This window comes from Oryctolagus cuniculus, chromosome 20 (assembly GCF_964237555.1).
Source record: "Oryctolagus cuniculus chromosome 20, mOryCun1.1, whole genome shotgun sequence".
In the NCBI taxonomy this organism is placed as follows: Eukaryota; Metazoa; Chordata; class Mammalia; order Lagomorpha; family Leporidae; genus Oryctolagus; species Oryctolagus cuniculus.
In genome coordinates, this window is record NC_091451.1 from 19,844,669 (window position 1) to 19,867,502 (window position 22,834).

Here is a 22,834-nt window from a genome sequence, read left to right on the forward strand (position 1 = left end):
TTGGCCTGACTCAGACATTTGGGGAGACATTTGGGGAGACATTTGGGGAGTGAGTCAGTAAATGGAAGATATCTCTCTGTTTCTCTCTCTGTCTCTGTCTCTCTGTCTCTCTCTCTACATTTCAAATCAGTCTTTAAAAAAAAATAATTGAACCCAGGCACTCCAATGGCATCCTAACTACTAAACCAAGTGCTAGCCCGCTTGTAACAGTTGTGACACTTTTATGCCTTTTTCTAGAAATGCATCTCTTGTCTAGATTTGAAAGCATTATCATATTTTGCTTTAGTATTGTATTTTTAAAGTCTCTGTGGTATCTAGTTATTTCCTCTTATTCATTCTTTGAATTTATATCTTTCTCTTCTTTTGCTTAATCAGGCTTCCCAGAGATTTAAGAATCAACTTTTAGTTTTCTTAAAAATTTTCCCCAGTTTTTTTTTTTATTATTTTTATTTATCTGATAGGCACAGAGACAGACAGACAGAGAGCTCTTCCATCCATTGATTCACTCCCCAAATGCTCACAATAGCTGGAGCTCCGCCAGACCAAAGCCAGGAGCTTAGAACTCAGTCCAGGTTTTCCATATGGGTGGCAGGGCCCTAACTACTTGAGCCATCACCTGTTGCCTGCCAGGGTGCACATTAGCAGGAAGCTGGAATTAGAAGTAGGGATGAAACTTACACTCATGCTCTCTGATATGAATGCCGGCATCCAGCCACTCCACCAGGTGCTCGCTGTATCTGTTGTTTACTGATGAACATACTTGAAATTATAAGTTTTCTTCTTTTTAATCATTTATTAGTTTATTTTATTATTTTATTTTTAACACAAGAGTAATTTATTAGTATAATATGTCTGTACTTTGTAGACCTAATTGTATATATTTGTAAAACTTTGTTATTGTTTGTGGTTCCTCTTTTTTTTTTTTTTTTTTTTTTTTTTTTTTTTTTTTTTTAAGATTTGTTTATTTTGGGTCTGGTACTGTGGTGTAGTAGGTTAAGCTTCCACCTATGGCACCAGCATCCCATATGGACACTGGTTCGAATCCCAGCTGATCCACTTCCGATCTGCTTCCTGCTAATAGCCTGGGAGAACAGTGGAAGATGGCCCTATTACGTGGGCCCCTGCACCCATGTGGGAAACCTAGAAGGAGCTCCTGGCTCCTGGCTTCATATCGACCCAGCTCTGGCCATTGGCGGCCATTTGGGGAGTGAACCAGCAGATGGAAGACTTCTCTGTCTGTAACTCTGCCTCTCAAATAAATAAATAAATCTTTTAAAAAGATTATTTGAAAGGCAGAGTTATACAGAGGAGAGGCAGAGAGAGAGAGGTCTTCCATCCAGTGGTTCACTCTCCAGTTGGCCGCAATGGCTGGAGCTGTGCTGATCTGAAGTCAGGAGCCAGGAGCTTCTTCTGGGTCTCCCACGTGGGTGCAGGGTCTCGAGGCCTTGGGCCATCTTCTACTGCTTTCCCAGGCCACAGCAAAGAGCTGGATTGGAAGAGAAGCAGCTAGGACTGGAACTGGTGCCCATATGGGAAGCCGGCGCTTTAGGCCAGGGCATTAGCCCGCTGCGCCACAGTGCTGACCCCAATAAATAAATCTTTAAAAAAAAGATTTGTTTATTTATTTGATTTTTTTTTTTTTTTTTTTTTTTTTTTTTTTTGACAAGCAGAGTGGACAGTGAGAGAGAGAGACAGAGAGAAAGGTCTTCCTTTGCCGTTGGTTCACCCTCCAATGGCCGCCGCGGCCGGCGCACTACGGCCGGTGCACCGCACTGATCCGAAGGCAGGAGCCAGGTACTTATCCTGGTCTCCCATGGGGTGCAGGGCCCAAGCACCTGGGCCATCCTCCACTGCACTCCCTGGCCACAGCAGAGAGCTGGCCTGGAAGAGGGGCAACCGGGACAGAATCTGGCACCCCGACAGGAACTAGAACCTGGTGTGCCAGCGCGGCAAGGCGGAGGATTAGCCTAGTGAGCCATGGCGCTGGCTTTGTTTATTTATTTGAAAGCTTCAGATAGAGAAGGAGAGACAGAGAGATAAAAATCTTCCATCTGCTGGTTCGCTCCCCAGATCGCTGCAACAGCCAGATGTGGACCAGGCTGAAGCCAGGAGCCAGGAGCTCCATCCTGGTCTCCCATGTGGGTGCAGTGGCCAAGTACTTGGACCATCTTCCATTGCCTTTCCAGATCCATTAGCAGGGAGCTGGATTGGAGGTGGAGGAGCCAGGACTCAACTGTCACTCAGATATGGGATGCCAGCATTGCAAGCAGCACCTTAACCAGCTAGGCCACAATGCTGTACTCTGTGATGACCTCTAGTTCATTGTAATAAAATTGTTGTGGCTGGGCCGGCGCTGCGGCTCACTAGGCTAATCCTCCGCCTTGCGGCGCCAGCACACCGGGTTCTAGTCCCGGTCGGGGCGCCAGATTCTGTCCCGGTTGCCCCTCTTCCAGGCCAGCTCTCTGCTGTGGCCAGGGAGTGCAGTGGAGGATGGCCCAGGTGCTTGGGCCCTGCACCCCATGGGAGACCAGGATAAGTACCTGGCTCCTGCCTTCGGATCAGCGCGGTGCGCCGGTCATGGTGGCCACTGGAGGGTGAACCAACGGCAAAGGAAGACCTTTCTCTCTGTCTCTCTCTCTCACTGTCCACTCTGCCTGTCAAAAAAATAATTAAAAAAAATTATTATGGCTGATATTTCCACTCCCATCATGCACTTGATGCTCTGACACTTATAAGATTTCCAAAAGCAAGCATGGAAATGGGTGGTACTTATGCTGCACTCTGATGTGGGGTGCTGGTGTCCCAAGTGACAACTTAACCCACTGTACCGCAATGCCGGCTCATTCTCTCTCTCTCTCTCTCTCTCTCTTTTTTTAAATGAGCTCTAGCAATAATTTGTTAAGAAGTTGTCTTCCGGCCGGCGCCGCGGCTCACTAGGCTAATCCTCCGCCTAGCGGCGCCGGCACACCGGGTTCTAGTCCCGGTTGGGGCGCCAGATTCTGTCCTGTTTGCCCCTCTTCCAGGCCAGCTCTCTGCTGTGGCCAGGGAGTGCAGTGGAGGATGGCCCAGGTGCTTGGGCCCTGCACCCCATGGGAGACCAGGAGAAGGACCTGGCTCCTGCCATTGGATCAGTGCGGTGCGCCGGCTGCAGCGCGCCGGCTGCGGTGGCCATTGGAGGGTGAACCAACAGCAAAAAGGAAGACCTTTCTCTCTGTCTCTCTCTCACTGTCCACTCTGCCTGTCAAAAAAAATAAATAAATAAAAGTTGTCTTCCTTTGGGCATCTTTACAATTTTAAATGTCATATTAAATTGAATTATAAGATATGACATATTCTGTTTTAAAAAAGAAAAATAAGTTTGAATTAAACTATAGCAAGGGGCCGGCTCAGTATTGCAGCGGGTTAACGCCCTGGCCTAAAACACTGGCATCCCATATGGGCGCTGGTTCTAGTCCTGGCTGCTCCACTTCCGGTCCAGCTCTCTGCTGTGGCCTGGGAAAGCAGTGGGAGATGGCTCAAGTCCTCAGGCCCCTGTGCCCACTTGGGAGACCCGGAGGAGGCTCCTGGCTCCTGGCTTCGGATCGGCATAATTCCAGCCGTTGCAGCCAATTGGAGAGTGAACCATCAGATGGAAGACCTCTCTCTCTCTGCCTCTCCTCTGTGTAACTCTTTTCAAATAAATAAATAAATAAACTATAGCAAATACTTTTTAACCACTTGAACCTTTTATTTTGTACCTACTGATAGAATTCTTTTAAATATACTTAGGCATATACATTTGTATTCTATGTCATCCTTTGTAAACTTGGAAAAGAATATGTAGATATGAAATAAAATGGCTAATATTTTTCTAAAATCTCATCACTGCCACCTAGCCACAGCAGTTGTACATTGATTGTAAGCTAAATCTGAACTTAAGTTTTCAAAAATTTTGATGTAAAAAAGATGTAGACCTTAGAATCAATGAAATAAAATATATTTTAATATCAGGTATTGAAAGGTATATAATTTGAAGCCAGTGCTATGGTGGAGTAGGTTAAGCCTCCACCTGCGGTGCTGGCATCCTATATGGACTCCGGTTCATGTCCCGGCTGCTCCTCTTTGGATCCAGCTCTCTGCTTGTGGCCTGGGAAAGCAGTGGAAGATGTCCCAAGTGCTTGAGCTCCTGAACCCACATGGGAGTCCTGGAAGAAGCTCCTGGCTTCAGGTCAGCCCAGCTCTGGCCATTGAGCCATTTGGGTAGTAAACCAATAGATAGAAAACCTTTCTCTCTGTGTGACTGTAGCTCTACTTCTCAAATAAATAAATCTTTTAAAAAGAAAGTTATATAATTTTTGCAAACCAAGTGGGAGTGAAGTATATGGGTCTTACATGATTTCCTTATTTTCTCTGAGAGAGATTTAAATAAATTATTCTGATTTCAGGAAATTTAAAACACCATCTTTGCTTCTAAAATCTCAAGGAAAGAAATTAATCCTTTTAATAGTAAAAGCCAAGGCTAATAATTATTGCATGAAAATTGAGTCAGTAAATCACACCAATAAAGACAACTTTGATTTTTCTTCTTTTTCTTTAAGGCAAAAGCAACAACAATCAAAGAAGCCCTTGCCAGATGGGTGAGTCTTTTGAGTTTTTCTTTTAGAAACCATACAAGGAAAATTTTTGTATAGTTAATTAAATCTGACCATTCAACATAAAGAATCTTTGTGGCACTGAAATTGTTCATCCATCTTGTCTGTCATGGTGGAAACATGAGCCCACACAGGTGATAAAATTGTTTGGAACTTAATCACATACAAATAAACACTTTCATACATTCAAAGGAGTACAAGTAAATGTGGTAAAATCTGAATAAAATCAGTAGATTGTTCTTGATTCAATAGCAATATACGAGAAATGATATTATAATTTTACAAATATTACTGAGCATACTGTACAAAGGAGCTGTACTATATTTTATAATTGCAGGTGGATCTTCAAATATCTCAGCAGGAATTTCAATTATAAAAAATCTGACCCCTGGAAAATTTAAATATAGAAAGACTGATTCATCTATTACTGTAATCAGTACAGTACATCTATTACTGTGTTTCAGTATATTATCTTTTCAACTTTATCATTAATCTACATGTTATTTTCAAGTGAAAGACTGTCTAGTCTTTCAACAGGTGATGATTTTAGTCTCAGAAGTTAGACACAGGCGCATCCTGCAAATACGGCTAAAGAAAAATCATGCATAAACAACTACAAAAATGTCAACCAAAAATACTAAAACATAAAATAATATTAGAATGGAAAAGTGTGTTGTAAAAAACATACATTAACTAAATATTTTGAATCTCATAACATCCTCTGAAGTTTATACAGTTTTAATTCAGCATTTCTATTTATAATGAACAGAGACGGCTTCTTGATTTCTGTGCCGGTAATGAGTTTATGTATCTATGTAATGAGGGCTTTTTTTTAACTGAATAGTATACCTTTTGCTTATAAATAGGCAAAAGTAGATAAAATAATGAAATATTTGAATTATTTTTAGTGCTTATAAATATTTTATTCACATCCGTAAAATTTGTTTGGCTAAATATTTAATTAAAAACTTGTTTTGTTAGAGAAAAAAAGTGTGGAGTAAACTCAGATTTTATTTTCCTTGAATTGGGTCTTAGAACTTTATTTTAATTACTTAAAGTAACAAAGAGGGCTTTGGGTTTTTTTTGTTTTGTTTTGTTTTAGACCCTATTTCTAGACTATCTTATGGCCATAGATCTCTGACTTTTCAAGGTTCTTTGAAGATAATCATTCTTTCATTGCTTAACTCAACATTTATTGAGGATCTACAAAGTGACAGTTTCCTCTCCCCTAAACCACAAACACCAGTGTAACAGAAAAATAAATACCAAGTGGATATATATTAGATCTCTTTATTTTATTTAATTGTATATTTTCTATTATTGATGTGTGATGATTTGATTTTTTTGAAATGAGCCTTTTTTTGCATTTTATACTTCAGTAGATTACAGAAAACATAGAAAAGCAAAGAGAATGATACCAGAGCCCCCTGTTTTGTTAGAGACAAAGAACTCTAAGCAATGAGGTACTTGGGAAATATTATTAGGTAGCATATTCTAGTAATAAAATTTTAAATTATGTGCTTTGTACTGGTAGGGTTTACTAGTGAGTTAGAGTAGAACAGGGAGCTTTGACCTTGTCTGTATTGTAAAGAGAATGTCTCCTAAATGTCTTGGTATTTTAGGATTAAAGCTCAGGCTGAAGTGGGAAGATGAGATGACAATGAAAATAGTTGATCTTACAGATGTGAAACTGGTATTTAAGAAAATGATATTTAGGAACAAGGAATTCTTCCCAGGAAAATATTTTTGTTTTTGTATTTTGTTTTTGTTTATTAAATGACAGATTTTTAAAGGGCTTTAAATATTACCAAGAAAAAATTTTTCTCACTATTTTCATTTGGTAAAGACCTAGCAGTTATCTGACTTAGTCCTGTAGAATCCTGGTTATTAGAGTCAGTAAGTAAATGTTTCCAATAGGTGAATAGAAAATAATTTTTTAAATTTTTTACTTTAAAATAGTTCTAAATGGATAAAACAAAAAATTATGAAGTAGTACAAAGTGTTCCCATATACCCAACATGTGGCTTCCCTTATTAACATCTCATATTTATATGAGATTAATTAATGAACCATACCAAGGTTCCCCTATTATTATTTTTTAAAGATTTATTTATTTATTTGAAAGTCAGAGTTACACAGAGAGAAGGAGAGGCAGAGAGAGAGAGAGTCTTCTATCTGCTGGTTCACTTCCTAGTTGGCTGCAACGGCCAGAGCTGCGCTGATCTGAAGCCAGGAACCAGGAGCTTCTTCCGGGTCTCCCACATAGGTGCAGGGGCCCAAGGCCTTGGGCCATCTTCTACTGCTTTCCCAGGCCACAGCAGAGAGCTGGACCTGAAGTGGAACAGCCGGGTCTTGAACCGGCACCCGTATGGGATGCTGGCACTGTAGGCGGCGGCTTTACCCACTACGCCACAGCACCGGCCCCTCCCCTATTATTTTTTATCCAAACTCTTATCCCTCCTACCCCCTCCAGTTTCTAGAAATCAACATTCTGTTCATATTGAGGTTTTGTTTTTTAGTGCCCACATATGAGGGAGAACATGTAGTATTTCTTTTTCTGTGTCTGTCTTACTTCACTCAGTATGTTGCAGTATTTGTCTTTCTGTATCTGTCTTATTTCACTCAACATGTTGTCCTCTAGTTCTATCCATTTTGCTGCAAATGACAAGATTTCATTCTGTTTTTGTGCTGAAAAATATTCCATTGTGTGTATATACCACATTTTCTTTATTCATTTATCTGACAATAGAGACCTTGGTTGATTCCATATCTTGACTGTTGTAAGCAGTGCTACAGTAAACATGGTGGATCAGATATCTCTCTGATACAATGATTTAATGTCTTTTGGATATATACCCAGTGGTGGGATTGCTGGATTGCTGGATCATATGACAGTTCTGTTTCTAGTTTTTAAAGAATTATTAAGCAGTTATTAATTCTAATAATTGTTTTGGAATACACATGAAAAGCCCTCGAGAAATTCTGGCTTATTTTGTTTCCACATTTCCAATTTGGGATTATTTTCTTCCAAATTTATTTTTCCTGTAGGAGGAGAAAACCGGTCAGAGGCCATCTGAAGCCAAAGAGATCAAGCTTTACGCCCAGATTCCCCCCATAGAGAAGATGGACGCCTCTTTGTCCACCCTTTCTAATTGCGAGTAAGTTCTTTTTTTCATCTTTCTAGTATTGTTACTAGGTTTGTCTTCCTTTTTTTAAAAAAAAAAAATTATATATTTATTTGTGTGGCAGAGGGAAAGAGAAAGCCAGATAGACAAACGGGCAGAGCTCCCATGCACCGTTCACTTCCCCAAATGCCTGCAACGGTTGGGCTGGACCAGGCGGAATGCTGCACCTGGGAATATAATCCAGGTCTCCCATGTGGATGGCAGGAATCCACTTATTTCAGCCATCACTGCTGCCTCCCAGGGTCTGCCTTAGCAGGAAGTTGGAGCTGGGTATTAAACCCAGGTACTCTATTGTGAGACACACGTGTCTTAACCAGTGTCTTTTTTTTTTTTTTTGACAGGCAGAGTGGACAGTGAGAGAGAGAGAGACAGAGAGAAAATTCTTCCTTTGCTGTTGGTTCACCCTCCAATGGCCGCCGGGCCGGCACGCTGCGGCCAGCACACTGCGCTGATCCGATGGCAGGAGCCAGGTGCTTCTCCTGGTCTCCCCTGGGGTGCAGGGCCCAAGGACTTGGGCCATCCTCCACTGCACTCCCTGGCCACAGCAGAGAGCTGGCCTGGAAGATGGGCAACCGGGACAGAACTGGCGCCCCGACTGGGACTAGAACCCTATGTGCTGGCGCCGCAGGTGGAGGATTAGCCTATTGAGCCGCCGCACCGGCCAACCAGTGTCTTAACCACGAGTCTAAAACACTCACCCCACCTTCATTTTTTTAAATATACAAACAAGAAAAAGTTATTTTCTGCCATCATTTTTTGTTTGTTTGCTTACTATAATTCTCACTTTGGAAAGGCTAAACATGAAAGATTATTGGTTTATAGGATCATTATTAGAGTAATACTGAATAGTATAATTTTTTCAGTATATTTTTATATATTTTTTCATAATATTTTTATAGTCTATTTGAAAATAGAAATTTATTAAGCTGGCGCCGCGGCTCACTAGGCTAATCCTCCGCCTTGCGGCGCTGGCACACCGGGTTCTAGTCCCGGTCGGGGCACCGGATTCTGTCCCGGTTGCCCCTCTTCCAGGCCAGCTCTCTGCTGTGGCCAGGGAGTGCAGTGGAGGATGGCCCAAGTGCTTGGGCCCTGCACCCCATGGGAGACCAGGATAAGTACCTGGCTCCTGCCATTGGATCAGCACGGTGCGCTGGCCGCAGTGGCCATTGGAGGGTAAAACAATGGCAAAGGAAGACCTTTCTCTCTGTCTCTCTCTCTCACTATCCACTCCGCCTATCAAAAAAAAAAAAAAAAAAAAGAAAAAGAAAAAGAAAAAGAAAAGAAATGTATTAGTCTTTCAGCAGAAGCTAAATAATATCTGTCATAAAATCTACTTTCTCATGTAAGATTATGCACTAAAGCAGTATTGTTTGTACTTTCTAAATGTCTTAAGAGATACTCCTTGAAAAAGTACCTTTAGGGGCTGGCACCGTGGCATAGTAGGTTAATCCTCTGCACGTGGTGCCTTCATCCCATATGGACACGGGTTCCAGTCCCAGCTTTTCTGCTCAGATATAGCTCCCTGCTATGGCCTGGGAACGCAGTGGAGGATGGCCCAAGTGCCTCGGCCCCTTCACCGGAAGGGGAAGCTGGAAGATCCGGAAGAAGCTCCTGGCTCCTGGCTTTGGATAGGCCTAGCTCCTGCCATTAAAAGTATTTGGGGAGTGAACCAACAGATGGAAGATCTCTCTCACTGTCTGTAACTCTGCCTCTCAAATAAATGAATAAATAAGTAAATAAATCTTAAAAAAAAAAAAAAAAGTACCTTTCAGGGATCAGCGTTGTGGTGCAGCAGCTTAAGCTGCTGCCTGTGGTGCCAGCATCCCGTATAAGCAACCATTCAAGTCCTGGCCGCTCCACTTCAATCCAGCTCCTGCTAATGTGCACAGGAAAGCAGTGGAATGTGGCTCAAGTACTTGGGTCCCTGCCACCCCATGAGTGACCTGGATGAAACTCCTGACTCCTGGCCTTGACCTGGCCCAGCCCTGGCTGTTGCAGCCATTTGGGGAGTGAACCATTGGATGGAAGATCTTTCTGTTTGTCTCTCTCCCTCTCTGTCTATAACTCTGCCTTTCAAATAATAAAATAAATAAATCTTTTTTTTAAAAAAAAAAAACATTCTTTTTTAAAATTTATTTATTTGACAGAGTTATAGACAGAGAGAGAGACAGAGAGAAAGGTCTTCCTCCCATTGGTTCACTCCCCAAATGGCCGCTATGGCCAGTGCTCCACTGATCTGAAGCTAGGAGCCAAATGCTTCTTCCTGGTCTCCCATGCAGGTGCAGGGCCCAAGCACTTGGGCCATCCTCCACTGCCTTCTCGGGCCACAGCAGAAAGCTGGAGTGGAAGAGGAGCAACCAGGACTAGAACCCGGTGCCCATATGGGATGCCGGCGCTGCAGGCAGAGGTTTAACCAAGTGAACCATGGCGCCAGCCCTAAAAAAAAAACTTTCAAATTATAAAAATACGTTGTGAAACACCTAGGAAATATAAAAAGTACACACAAAATAAATTATTAGCATTTTAGTGTAGAACTTTCTCATTTAAAAAAATTCTAATTGGATTCAAATTATGCTCATTTTGTCATTCTGTTTTCCATGACTTTAAATATCAGTTGTATGTTACTTCCTTTTAATTTGTCTTATAAATACACAGCTTTTAGCATGATTCTGTGGCTAATTGAGGCAATTGTACCATGATGCCTTGGAACCATGTTTCAGGCTCCAGTGTCTCTTGTTGGGGCTGTAGAGTACTATAGAATCACTAATATTCTCTCTGAGTTCTTTACCCTGTGTTTGTCTAAGTCTGATTCTGTGACAACCTGTAATTTATGCAGAAAATAAACCCCACCCTGATTTTCTAGAAACAGAGTATCTTCTGATGAAACCTGGAAATCTGTATTTATAGTAGGCAGGTTGTCTGATTCAAACCCGCATTTGTGAACCCAGGCATTAGACTTCTGTCTTTGGAATTAAAGGGAGAAGCAAACATATTTATTATATGCAACTTGTTGCTTATGATGAGAGCGCAGTGTATCACATAAAAATCCAGCTCAGAATGTTTTATTGGCTTCAAGCATGATTTCAAAGTATTCACATATCTTTTTATCTTAAAGCCATCTGGAAAGCAAACACATCTCAGAAGGTTTCGTGCCCCATACCAGAGAAACCTGGAAAACACTTAAAAAGAATCACGCTGTTCATATTTTTGCTGATAATCTCTTGAGGGAAGCTGCCTAAACAAGAATTGAGGCCTATTTCCCAACCATATTCCTAGATTTAAAGGCGTTCCATTTTTCACTGGTGATTCTCCAGAATGGGGGTCTTCAAAATACATAGATTTGGCCGGCGCCGCGGCTCACTAGGCTAATCCTCCGCCTAGCGGCGCCGGCACACCGGGTTCTAGTCCCGGTCGGGGCGCCGGATTCTGTCCCGGTTGCCCCTCTTCCAGGCCAGCCCTCTGCTGTGGCCAGGGAGTGCAGTGGAGGATGGCCCAGGTGCTTGGGCCCTGCACCCCATGGGAGACCAGGAAAAGCACCTGGCTCCTGGCTCCTGCCATCGGATCAGCGCGCTGCGCCCGCGCTGGCCGCGGCGGCCATTGGAGGGTGAACCAACGGCAAAGGAAGACCTTTCTCTCTGTCCCTCTCTCTCACTGTCCACTCTGCCTGTCAAAAAAAAAAAAAAAAAAAAAAACATAGATTTGATGAGTACTTTACACTGCACAATAATTGCTTTTGCTGTTTCAAGCAGAAAAAGAAAATCAGTGTTCCTCCAAGTCGAATCATAAATGTTCTAGAGTCAAACTCACTTGGTTTTAATTTTGAACTTCCACTTTGTGACTGTGTAATATTGGGAAAATTAACTTTTTGTGCTTCAGTTTCATTTGTAAAATGTGGATAATACTGCTTATTGCAAGGTTGTAATCATTTTTGGAAAAACATTTATTGAAAGGCAGAGTTACAGAGAGAGAGAGCTCTTCCACCCACTGGTTCACTCCCCACAATGGCCAGGGGTGGGCCAGGCTGAAGCCAGGAGCCAGGAGCTTCAACTGGGTCTCCTACATGAGTGACTTGAGCCTCCTTCTGCTGCTTGCCCAGGAATATGAGTAGTGAGCTGGACGGGAATTGGAGCAGCCAGGACACCAACCAGTAGCCATATGGAGTGCTGGCATGGCAGACTGTGGCTTAACCTGCTATTCTACAATACTGACCCCAAGATTGTGATCATTAAAATAATTGATATAGGGTACTTAGAAGAATTCTGGGCATACATTAAATACTCAATAAAATTAGTCTTTATCATATTTTGTATATAGTTTACCACCATTGAAATATTTTTATAATTTAACATATAATTTAATAATTTAATGCAAAGTATAAATGAATATAAACATTTAAAATAAGTATACTCCATTAATTCATCTAAGTCATACCAATTGCAAAACATGAAAAATAAATTCAGAAGTATAATTGCTTTAAAATACACTACTTCCACTTTGTCAATAGTTTACATCTAAGTAGAGATTCTATAGTGAAAACAGAAATTTTTTCTAAGGTACATATTAAAGCTACAGGCGATATCTGGTGTATAAAATTGAAAAGCAGGTCTTTGGCACTTCACTGCTATGATAAGCTGCCAAGATATGTAACAACTCTATGTGCCTAGACATTGCAGTAAGAACCATTGTTTTCTCTCATGTTTAATGATTAATATATATTCTACAGGGACCAGCACCGTGGCTCACTTGGTTAATCCTCCGCCTGTGGCGCCAGCATCCCATATGGGCCCCGGGTTCTAGTCCCGGTTGCTGCTCTTTCAGTGCAGCTCTCTGCTGTGGCCCTGGAAGGCAGTGGAGGGTGGCCCAAGTGCTTGGGCGCCTGCACCCGTGTCAGAGACCAGGAAGAAGCACCTGGCTCCTGGCTTCGGATTGGTGTAGCTCCAGCCATAGCGGCCATTTCGGGGGTGAACCAATGGGAAGACCTTTCTCTCTGTCTCTCTCGCTGTATCACTCTGTCAAATAAATTTAAAAAAAAATACATATTCTACAAGGGGCAGTGGGGCTAATAAGTCTATAGGGCATGTCGTGACATAATATGCAAATTGTACAGTAATGAGCAATTTTGTTAAGGCCATGTACTGTTTACTGATAAATGGTAAAAGCAATTTAATTTATTTTCAGCTATGTTATTGAAAGTCTGCTCACAGGGCCTGGCTCTATGGCGTAGTGGGTAGAGCCACCATCTGTAACGCCAGCATTCCATATGGGTGCCAGTTCAAGGCCTAGCTGCTCCAGTTCTGATCCAGCTCTCAGCTAATGTTCCTGAGAAAGCAGCAGAAGAGGGAAACCCGGAAGAAGCTCCTGGCTCCTGGCTCCTGGCTCCTGGCTCCTGGCTCCTGGCTCCTGGCTTTGGCCTGGCCTAGCTCTGGCCATTGTGGCCATTTGGGGAGTGAACCTGTGGATGGAAGACATCTCTGTTTCTCTTTCTCTCTTTCTCTCTCTCTCTCTCTCTCTCTCTCTCTCCCCCTGCCTTTCAAATAAATAAAATATTTTTTTTTTCTAATTTATTTGAGAGGTAGAGTCACAGACAGAGAGAGAGGGAGAGAGAGAAAGGTTTTCCATCTGCTGGTTCACTCCCCAAATGGCCACAACAACTGGAGCTGAGCCGATCGAAGCCAGGATCCACTTCCACTGCTTTCCCAGGCCAAAGCAGAGAGCTGGATGGGAAGAAGAGCAGCTGGGACACGAACCGGTGCTTGTATGGGCTGCCAGCACCACAGGTGAAAGCTTAGCTTACTAAGCCACAGCACTGGCCTCCCAGTGAAGTCTTTTAAAAAAATAAAAATTCTGAAAAATTATAAAGATGTTAAATCACTGAAACTTTTTTTAGAAAGCTTTTATTTAATGAATACAAATTTCATAGGTACATGAAACTTTAAATATATCTCACACTTACTTGTGCATAAATACAAGTTAATTATAAACTGAAAGTAACCATGATTATTTTATGCAAATCTGTTTTTTGTGATTATCAGTTATATAAAAAAGTTTCTGGTTCTTATGATTGTGAAAAGATCAGTACCAGAGTGAGTCACTATCTCTTGGCAAAAGGCTGAAAAAGGTTATACTAGCATTAATCTTTTTTTTTAATTTTTTATTTATTTGAGAGGCAGAGTGACAGAGAAGGGGGGAGAGAGAGAAAGAGAGAGAGAGATCTTCTGTCTTCTGGTTCACTCTCCAAATGGCCACGCCAGCCAGGGCTGTGCCAGGCTGAAGCTAGGAGCCACAACCTCCATCTTGGTCTCCCGCATGGGTAACAGGGCTCCAAGTTCTTGGGCCGTCTTCTGCTGCCTTCCCAGATGCATTAGCAGGAAACTGGATTTAAACTGGAGCAGCCAGAACTCAAGCTGACATTCTGATATAGGATGCTGTTATTGTGAGCAGCAGCTTAGCCTGCTATGCCAGAATGCTGGCCTCAGCATTAATCTTTTTTTACATGTTTATATGTATTTCCTAATTTGAGATAACCTAGCCACTGGGAGAAAAGGAAAAGAAAAAGGCAGTATGTCCATAAACCAACAAGTAATTTGGCTGTGATATATCATAAAACACAAAGAAGCTTCACACATGTGTACATTAAGCATGTATTACACACACAGGTATATATATGTGTGCTCGCTTATCTACACATATACACATGTGCATGTACACACTTATAGTCATAAAATAGCCTAATGAGAAGCTACTTCCAATTTGATATTCATCTGTGCACTTTTCTTTTTCTTTTTTTTTTTTTTTCCAAGATTTATTTATTTGTTTTGAAAGTCAGAGTTAACAGAGACCCGGGTGTGGGGGGGGGAAGGTCTTCCATCCACTGGTAGACTTCCCAAATGGCCACAATAGCCTGGGCTGGGCCAGGCCGAATCCAGGAACCAGAAACTTCATCTAGGTCTCCTCCATGAGTGGCAAAGGCCCAGACACTTGGGTCATTTTCTACTGCTTTTCCCAGGCCACCAGCAGGGAGCTGGATTATAAGTGGAGCAGCCAGGGTTCAACTGCTGCCCCACAACCCCGGGCTCCTGTGCATTTTTTCTTATTAATGGCTTTCTGTTACCTTCCCAGTCTTGAAGACAATGTGGAAAAGTGAGACCATATTTCTCAAGCTTTCCTTTTCCTTCCTCAAGTTTAACAAAATTCCCTGCTGGTGACCTGTGTAAGGATATTAGCCCTGATTTATGGACATTTTGTTGGGACCAGCAACTAGGTCCTCAAAGAAATCAACTCCAAGACCATGATTTAGAACATAACTCCAGGACCATGATTTAGAACATAACTCCAGGACCATGATTTAGAACATAGCTACACTTGAAAGAACAATTCATGCTATCTGTTTTTTAACTTCTGAAGCAAAGCTCCAGGAGAACCAACTGGAACACTTTTTTTGTTTCATGTCTTCTACAACCTCTTGTAAGGTGTTAGCATCTATTCCTCCCCTTGAATAACTCTGAAGATAGGATTGTAGTAGCTTGTAGCCCTTTGAGATCTCAGTAATATATCTCTTACCTAAAATATCCAAAACCTTTAATAGAGTGCCAAGAGGATTTCCAGAATCAGGAGTGAATATTGGCGGTGCCTGTATGCTTCTTGATATTAATAAATGTCTTAGATCTTCACCCCATATTTTCTCACACCCGTTTTTAATGACATAGTTGTTGCTGACCAGATATAAGTCCTGAAGACCAACGTGTTACTGCATGTTCAAATGCCTCTTTGTCATGCTTTTTCCTTCAAGTTGTTACTGTGTTGTGTTGCTGGAACAGAATAGCCTGGAACAGGATGTTTTGTTCTATGATATTTTTAATTAGAGCAATTATGGGGCCAGCGCTGTGGTGCAGCGGGTTAACACCCTAGCCTGCATTGCCTACATCCCATATGGGCACAAGTTCAAGACCCAGCCACTCCACTTCCAATCCAGCTCTCTGCTCTGGCCTGGGAAAGCAGTAGAAGATGGTCGAAGTCCTTGGGCCCCTGCACCCATGTGGGAGACCTGGAAGAAGCTCCTGGCTCCTGGCTTTGGATCAGCGCAGCTCCAGCCATTGTAGCCTACTGGGGAGTGAACCAGCAGATGGAAGACTTTCTCTCTCTCTCTCTCTCTCTCTCTCTCTCTCTCTGCCTCTCCTCTCTCTGTGTAACTCTAACTTTCAAATAAATAAATAAATAAATAAGTCTTTTTTAAAAATTAGAGCAATTACTGCCTCTGTGTCTGTTCCTTTGTAGTTAACCAGATGAGCAGATGCTCCCTAAGCCAGCAGTGTCTTGGGAAGAGACTTCTTTGTGGACAAAATCATGTAATTTGTGTTCTAGACCATCTAAGTTACCAGAAGTTTATAACAAGTAATTGACCAATATTTTCCTCTACTTTATAGAATTCATGGCCACTGTGATTGGATACCAGGACTGAACAAGAATAGTCTTTTTTTTTTCTCATTAAACTTTGTTTTAATGAGAAGAATAGTCTTAATCCAGTTTGTAAGCCAGTAGCCCTCTGGATCTGTTTTCCCCTTTGAGAGAATATTTTCTTTGGGAATGATAGAACCTTTAGGAACTGCCTTGACTTTTATTGGAAGATCCCTGTCATATTTCTCAAGAATGTAGTCCAACCCTTTTCATTAAAGATGCCATCTTGGAAATGTTCTTTGTAGACCTCTTTGGCTTCCTGGATTTTCTCTTTGGTTAGTACTTCACTTTTTAAGTACTTACTAAGAATATACTATACCCCTAAAAGTACTATTTCCTTGTATTTCACCCCTCTTACTTTTACTTTGGAGTATTCTGCCTTCTTTCTATGGCATTGAAAATAGAAATAAATAGGAATAAATTTTGCTTATGGGTATTTACAGTGAGTGCCTAGCAAGGGGCAAGTATAGGGGTTCCAGCTCTGTGAGGAAACTCTACTTTCTACCTTCACTGCCAGGCTCCAGGGCCATTACCTAACTGTTCCAATCCTTGGGTGAGCCCTCAACCAGGCCAACCCAGCCCAAGGCCTAGAGATCATGAAACTTAAAAATTCATTTATATTCTTTTATGCACACACACACACACACACACACACACAGAGAGAGCGAGAGAGAGAGAGAGAGAGCGCACTCCTGTCCACTGATTTATTCCTCAAGTAAGTACCCACAATGAGTACCAGGGTTGCGCTGGGCTGAGTTGGGCAAAGCTGAGAACCAAGAACATAATCCAGGTCTCCCATTTGAGTGGCCAGAACCTAATTACTTGAGCCATCACCGCTGCTTTCCAAGGTCCGCATTAACAGGAAGCTGGAGTATGGAGCCGGAGTCAGGGATGGAACCTGGATACGCTGATAGGGTACCCAGGCTAACTGCCTGCTACCATCCACAAAATACTGTTATCAAGGAAGGAAGATTGAGGTGTAATTATGTTTCTTTTTTTTTAAATTTTTTTTTTTATTTTTTGACAGGCAGAGTGGATTTTTTGACAGAGTGGACAGTGAGAGAGAGACAGAGAGAAAGGTCTTCCTTTACCATTGGTTCACCCTCCAACGGCCGTTGCGGCCGGCGCGCAGTGGCCGGCACACCGCGCTGATCCGAAGCCAGGAGCCAGGTGCTTCTCCTGGTCTCCCAGGTGGGTGCAGGGCCCAAGCACTTGGGCCATCCTCCACTGCACTCCCTGGCCACAGCAGAGAGCTGGCCTGGAAGAGGGGCAACCGGGACAGAATCCGGCGCCCCGACCGGGATTAGAACCTGGTGTGCCGGCGCGGCAGGCGGAGGATTAGCCTATTGAACTGCAGCGCCGGCCTCTTTTTAAAATTTTTTATACAGTCATGTATAGAAAAGGTCTACAAAAAATTGTACAAATTAAATATCTAGAGGGAATGTGTGGGGCGGTTATATATGACTTTTTTTCAATATACATTCCTGAGTAATTTAATACATGAAAAAGAAAACTTCCACAAATGCATGTATGTAGTTCTGCTTTTATTCTTAGAAAAACATCATGTAAAGTGTATTGTTCTTCTGGATGGTTTGTAATATATCATGGACATCTTCCCAAGTCAGTATCTATGATCTAATCTCATTGTTGGTGTATGATAGCATAGTATTACATTATCCATCTTCAGTTGGTATATGTTTATATATTTTTTCCATTTTATGATGTATAAATATTTTGGCATTTGCATTAATATTTCTGTATGATGTATCCCTAGAAGTGAGTCAAAGAATACATGCATTAAAAAATTATTAATAAATAGGGGCCAGTGTGGCACAGCAGATAAATCTGCTGCCTGCGTTGCCAGCATCCCATGTGGGTGCTGGTTCAGTCATGGCTGCTCCACTTATAGTCCAACTCCCTGCTAATGCACCTGGGAAAGCAGCAAAAGATGGCTCACATGCTTGGGCCCCTGCACCCACATGGAAGACTAGAGGAAGCTCCTGGCTCCAGATCAGCCCAGCTCTGGCCGTTGCGGCCATTTGGGGAGTAAACCAGCAGATGAAAGACCTCCCTCCCTCTCTCTCTCTCTCTAACTCTGCCTTTCAAATAAATAAATAAATAACTGCTTTTTAAAAATTAATAAATAACACTAAATTTGCCTCTTTTCTTTTTCTACACAGTGTATTAACGTTTGTAATCAAAGGGGAGAAATTACAAAATGAAGGACTAAGTTCCATGACTGAGGGAGGAGAAAGGATTGAGTATAAAGAAGAAACATGACTTAAACATTATCTTCCATGGGCAATATTGTTGAGAAATAATTACTGATATATCACTTAAGTTTTTCTTATTAATTCAAATTTCTCTTTGTTCTTTTTAAGGAAGCTTTCACTGTCTACGAACTGCATTGAAAAAATTGCCAACCTGAATGGCTTAAGTAAGTGATGGTTCTTTGACTTTCTAGTTATTGGAATATACTTTCCAGAGATGTTATGTAATTCCAGAAGCTAGCACCTATTTCAGCCACATTGTCAGATGGCAGAATGTATATAAACCATGTGTCTTAAATTTGATTATCCAAATAAGATTAGAGATGAAGCTTGAACAATTTAAAGCTTTTATAGAGTTAAGGTTGAAATAATTTTTTTTAAAAAGATTTATTTATTTATTTATTTGAAAGGCAAAAATGTAGAAAATGAGAAGGAGAGACAGAAAGGGAGATCTTCCATCCTCTGGTTCACTCCCATGTGGCTTCATTGGTGGGGGCTGGGCCAGGCTGAGGCCATGAGCCAGGAGCTTCATCCCGATCTGTCACATGGGTGGCAGGGGCTGTCTTCCACGGCCTTCACATGGGATGCTAGCATCGCAGTGGCTTAACTCACTGGGCCCCGACTCCACCGGCCCTGAGAATTGAGAGGTCTTGAATAGAAAATCAGATCTCTCAGGGTAGATTTTTTTCAGATTTGTGTTGTGCTTTCCCGTGCTCCTTATCCTTGGTGGCATTCCCACACCCCAGTTGCCAAGGCTCTGAGTCCCTGTTAGTTTCCTATGGATGCTGTAACTTGATGGCTTAACACAAAAGAAATTTACTCTCCCACAGTTTTGGAGGCCAAAATCGGGCCAGCCTCCCTCTGGAGGCCTTTGGAGACAGCCTCCTTCTGGTCTTTTCCGGCTTCCGGTGGTGCCTGCTGTATTCTTTGGGTTGTGAATATACTCTGATCTCTGCCTTCTCCTCTCTGTGTCAGATCTCTTTGCCTTCCTCTTATTGAGGATACATGTGGTTGCATTTGGGACACATTTAGATATTGAGAATAATCTCTGCATGTCAAGCTCCTTAACCTAATCAATCTGCAAAGTACTTTGTTTTGCCATGAAAGGTGACATTCACAAGTTCCAGGGATTAGGATCTACGTATCACTTGGGGGGCCATTAGCCCTGCCATATTCTCTCTCTTTTTTTCTTTCAAACCCTACATCCAAGTTTATCGCTAAGTCCCGTGAATTCTGTTCTTTGGAAGAACTCAAATAATTTGTTGCTTTTCCATTTCTAGGACCTATGACTTTAATTTGCACCTTCATTATCTTCCCCTTAGATCATGTTTTGACCACTAAGAAATATTTTCTTACTTTCCACAGTAGGAAATAACATTTGCATTCATTATACGTTCATATGAATACAAATACCAAATGTACATATAACCTAGAATAAAGTTTATAAAACAGTTATTTACCCTCATAGCATAGGATCTGCAGTGTATTTTTAAATTTTTACTTATTTTTTTCACTGCTGATAACAGCCCACCAAATTGATTTCATAATGTATTAATGGATCCATAGTTCAAAATGTAATACCTTGAGATTTTTGTGATAGCCTCCTGATTGATCTCCCTTCCTCCTGTCTTTCTGTTGTTCACTTGGCATTTATCATTGACACAGTTTTCTTTAAAAAAAAATATTGTTTTGATATTCTTCTAGATCACAAACCTTTTAATGGTTTCCCTTTGCCTAGTAAAGGTCTAACGTTTTAATGTTGCATCCAAAGTCATCTCAAAGCTTGTACCACCCTGTTCACACCCAAATACACCATTCATGTCCATGACTCTGTATTTGCTAATGCAGTGCTTTTCATTGAGAAGAGCCCCTTCCTTTAACAGGAAAATCCTACAGGACACAAAGATTCAGAAAGCCATGTTTGGGGCCGACACTGAGGCGTAGTGGGTAAAGCTGCCACCTGCAGTGCCAGCATCCCATATGGGCACCGGTTTGAGTACTGGCTGCTCCACTTAGGATCCAGCTCTCTTCTATGACCTGGGAAAGCAGTAGAAGATGGCGCAAGTGGGAGACCTAGAAGAACCTCTAGGCTCTTGGCTTTGGATTGGCCCAGCTCCAGCCATTGTGGTCATTTGGGAAGTGAACCAGTGGATGGAAGACCTCTCTCTCTCTGCCTCTGTAATTCCATCTTTCAAACAAATAAATATATCTTTAAAAAAAAAAAAAAGGAAGAAAAGAAAGCCACTTCTGAGGGCTGGCATGGTGGCGTGGTAGGTTTAGCCACCACTGTATTACCGATATCCTATATGTGCACCGGTTTATGTCCTAGCTATTCCAATTCCAATCCAGCTCCCTGCTAGTGCACCTGGGAAAGCAGTGGAGGATGGTCCAAGTCCTTGGGCCTCTGCACCACAAATGAAGCTTCTGGCTCGTGGCTTTGGCCTGACCCAACTCCGGCTATTGTGGCTGTTTAAAGAGTTCATGAACAGTGGAAGGAAGATCTCCCTCTCTCTCTCTCTGTCTCTCCCCACCCCCCCTAACTCTGCCTTTCAAATAAAAAATAAATGAATAAAAATATTTTAAAAATATGCCTTATGTGGATGTCTTTGCCCCTCTAAAGACCTTACTAACTATAATCATTGTAATTAAGTAATTGTTCTTTTGGAATATTTATAACTGTCTACCTTGGATTATAATAGTAAGTACTCATATTTACCTCATACAGTTATTGTGAAGATTAAGTTAGTTAATATGTATAAAGTATCTAAGTAATGTTTTTTTAAAAAGATTTATTTATTTATTTGAAAGGCAGAGCCACAGAAAGAACAGGAGAACAGAGAAAGAGATCTTCCATCTGCTGGTTCACTCCCCAAATAGCTGCAACAGCCGAGTCTGGGCCAGGCTGAAGCCAAGAACTGGGAACTCCTTCTGGGTCTTCTACATAGGTGGCAGTGAGCCAAGGACCTGGACCATCCTCCACTGCCTTCCCAGGCACATTAGCAGGAAGCTGGAGCAGAAGTGTTCTGGTATGGGATGCCAGTATCACAAGCAGTGGCTTACCCTTGTGCCACAATACCAGCTCTAGATATGTATTTCAAATTGTGATTGGCACATATGAAGTGCTCAGTAAATATTAGCATTATTATGGTTATTTGAGCTCCTTGAGGACAAGCATCACAGCTTATTCATCCTTTTATGTTCTGTTCCAGTCCCTCCTACTCCCAACCTTATTCAGAGTTGGCATTCAGCATTTATACAGTGCTATGTGTAAGGTGATTCAGTCTATTCCAATTTTTTGCTAACTCATTAAGCTATTTAAAATATTTCATTTGGGGCCAGCATTGTGGCATATTCAGTTAAGCCTGGGCACCAGCTCAAGTCCCAGCTGCTCCACTTCCAATTCAGCTTCCTGCTAATGTGCCTGGGAAAGCAGCAGAGGGATAGCTCAAATCCTCAGGCCCCTGCACCCACATAGGAGACCCAGCAGAAGCTCCTGGCTTTGGGCTGGCTCAGCTACCATCTTTGTGGCCATATGGGGAGTGAATCAGTGGACGGAAGATCTCTCTCTGTGTAACTCTGCCTTTCAAATAAGTAAAATAAATCTTTTTTTTTTTTAAGAAGATGTTTTGTTTTGTTTTTCCTTAGCATCTTTGTTTGTAATTGAAGTAGCTTGCTTAAATGGGACTACATTGGTAATATATTACTTATTATGACAGATTCCATGCTTTTTTTTTTATGAAAACAAGACATAATTGTTTTAGTAAAAATGGTGACCTTCTGTGTAGGGCTGGCAGTAGATTTTAAGTCATATTCTAGCTTTGGTCAATTGACGGTGGCTAAGGAAAATTGTATTAGGAAGAGTTCTAAATGCTAAGTGGAAAAGTGTCTTGGTCGGTTATCCATGTTGGCTGTAGACGTGGAATGGGAGATTCAAGACATTTGGTGTGCTTGACTCATCATTTTAGTCCTGTTTGTAGCAGGTAGCACTTTGGCAGTCCTGGCTGGGGAACGCATTTTTTCCATGACTGAAGCAAACAGAAGCTAACCAACCCGTGTGAATGTCTGACTCTAGCTTGTCTCGGGCCTTCTGTCATAGGCTCTGCAGCCTTGGCTGTCTGCTGAGAAGAGCTGAAATAGGCCTTCCTAGTTCACAGGTGCTGCCAAGCAACCACAGTTAATTGTGTCTCAGCTGTGACTGGCTGGCTAAAGACATGACCATTCAAAACCATGTAATGTGAATATGAGGACACTCCAAGTTCATGGAAAATATAGTATGAAAAAAACTATGCATGGA

General features: G+C 42.0%; 1 protein-coding gene and 1 pseudogene across 1 annotated transcript in view; one reads left to right on the forward strand and one right to left on the reverse strand.

Annotated features, from left to right (window-relative positions):
• Nucleotides 1-22,834, forward strand: part of DNAL1 (dynein axonemal light chain 1) — a 48,115-nt gene that overhangs the window by 6,082 nt on the left and 19,199 nt on the right. The window contains exons 2-4 of the mRNA XM_008272076.4: nucleotides 4,578-4,616; nucleotides 7,680-7,789; nucleotides 18,652-18,707. Of these exons, the coding sequence (XP_008270298.1) occupies nucleotides 4,578-4,616; nucleotides 7,680-7,789; nucleotides 18,652-18,707 (205 nt within the window). The remainder of the gene's footprint in view (nucleotides 1-4,577; nucleotides 4,617-7,679; nucleotides 7,790-18,651; nucleotides 18,708-22,834) is intronic.
• On the reverse strand, nucleotides 15,136-16,800 carry LOC138847310 (nicotinamide phosphoribosyltransferase pseudogene; annotated as a pseudogene).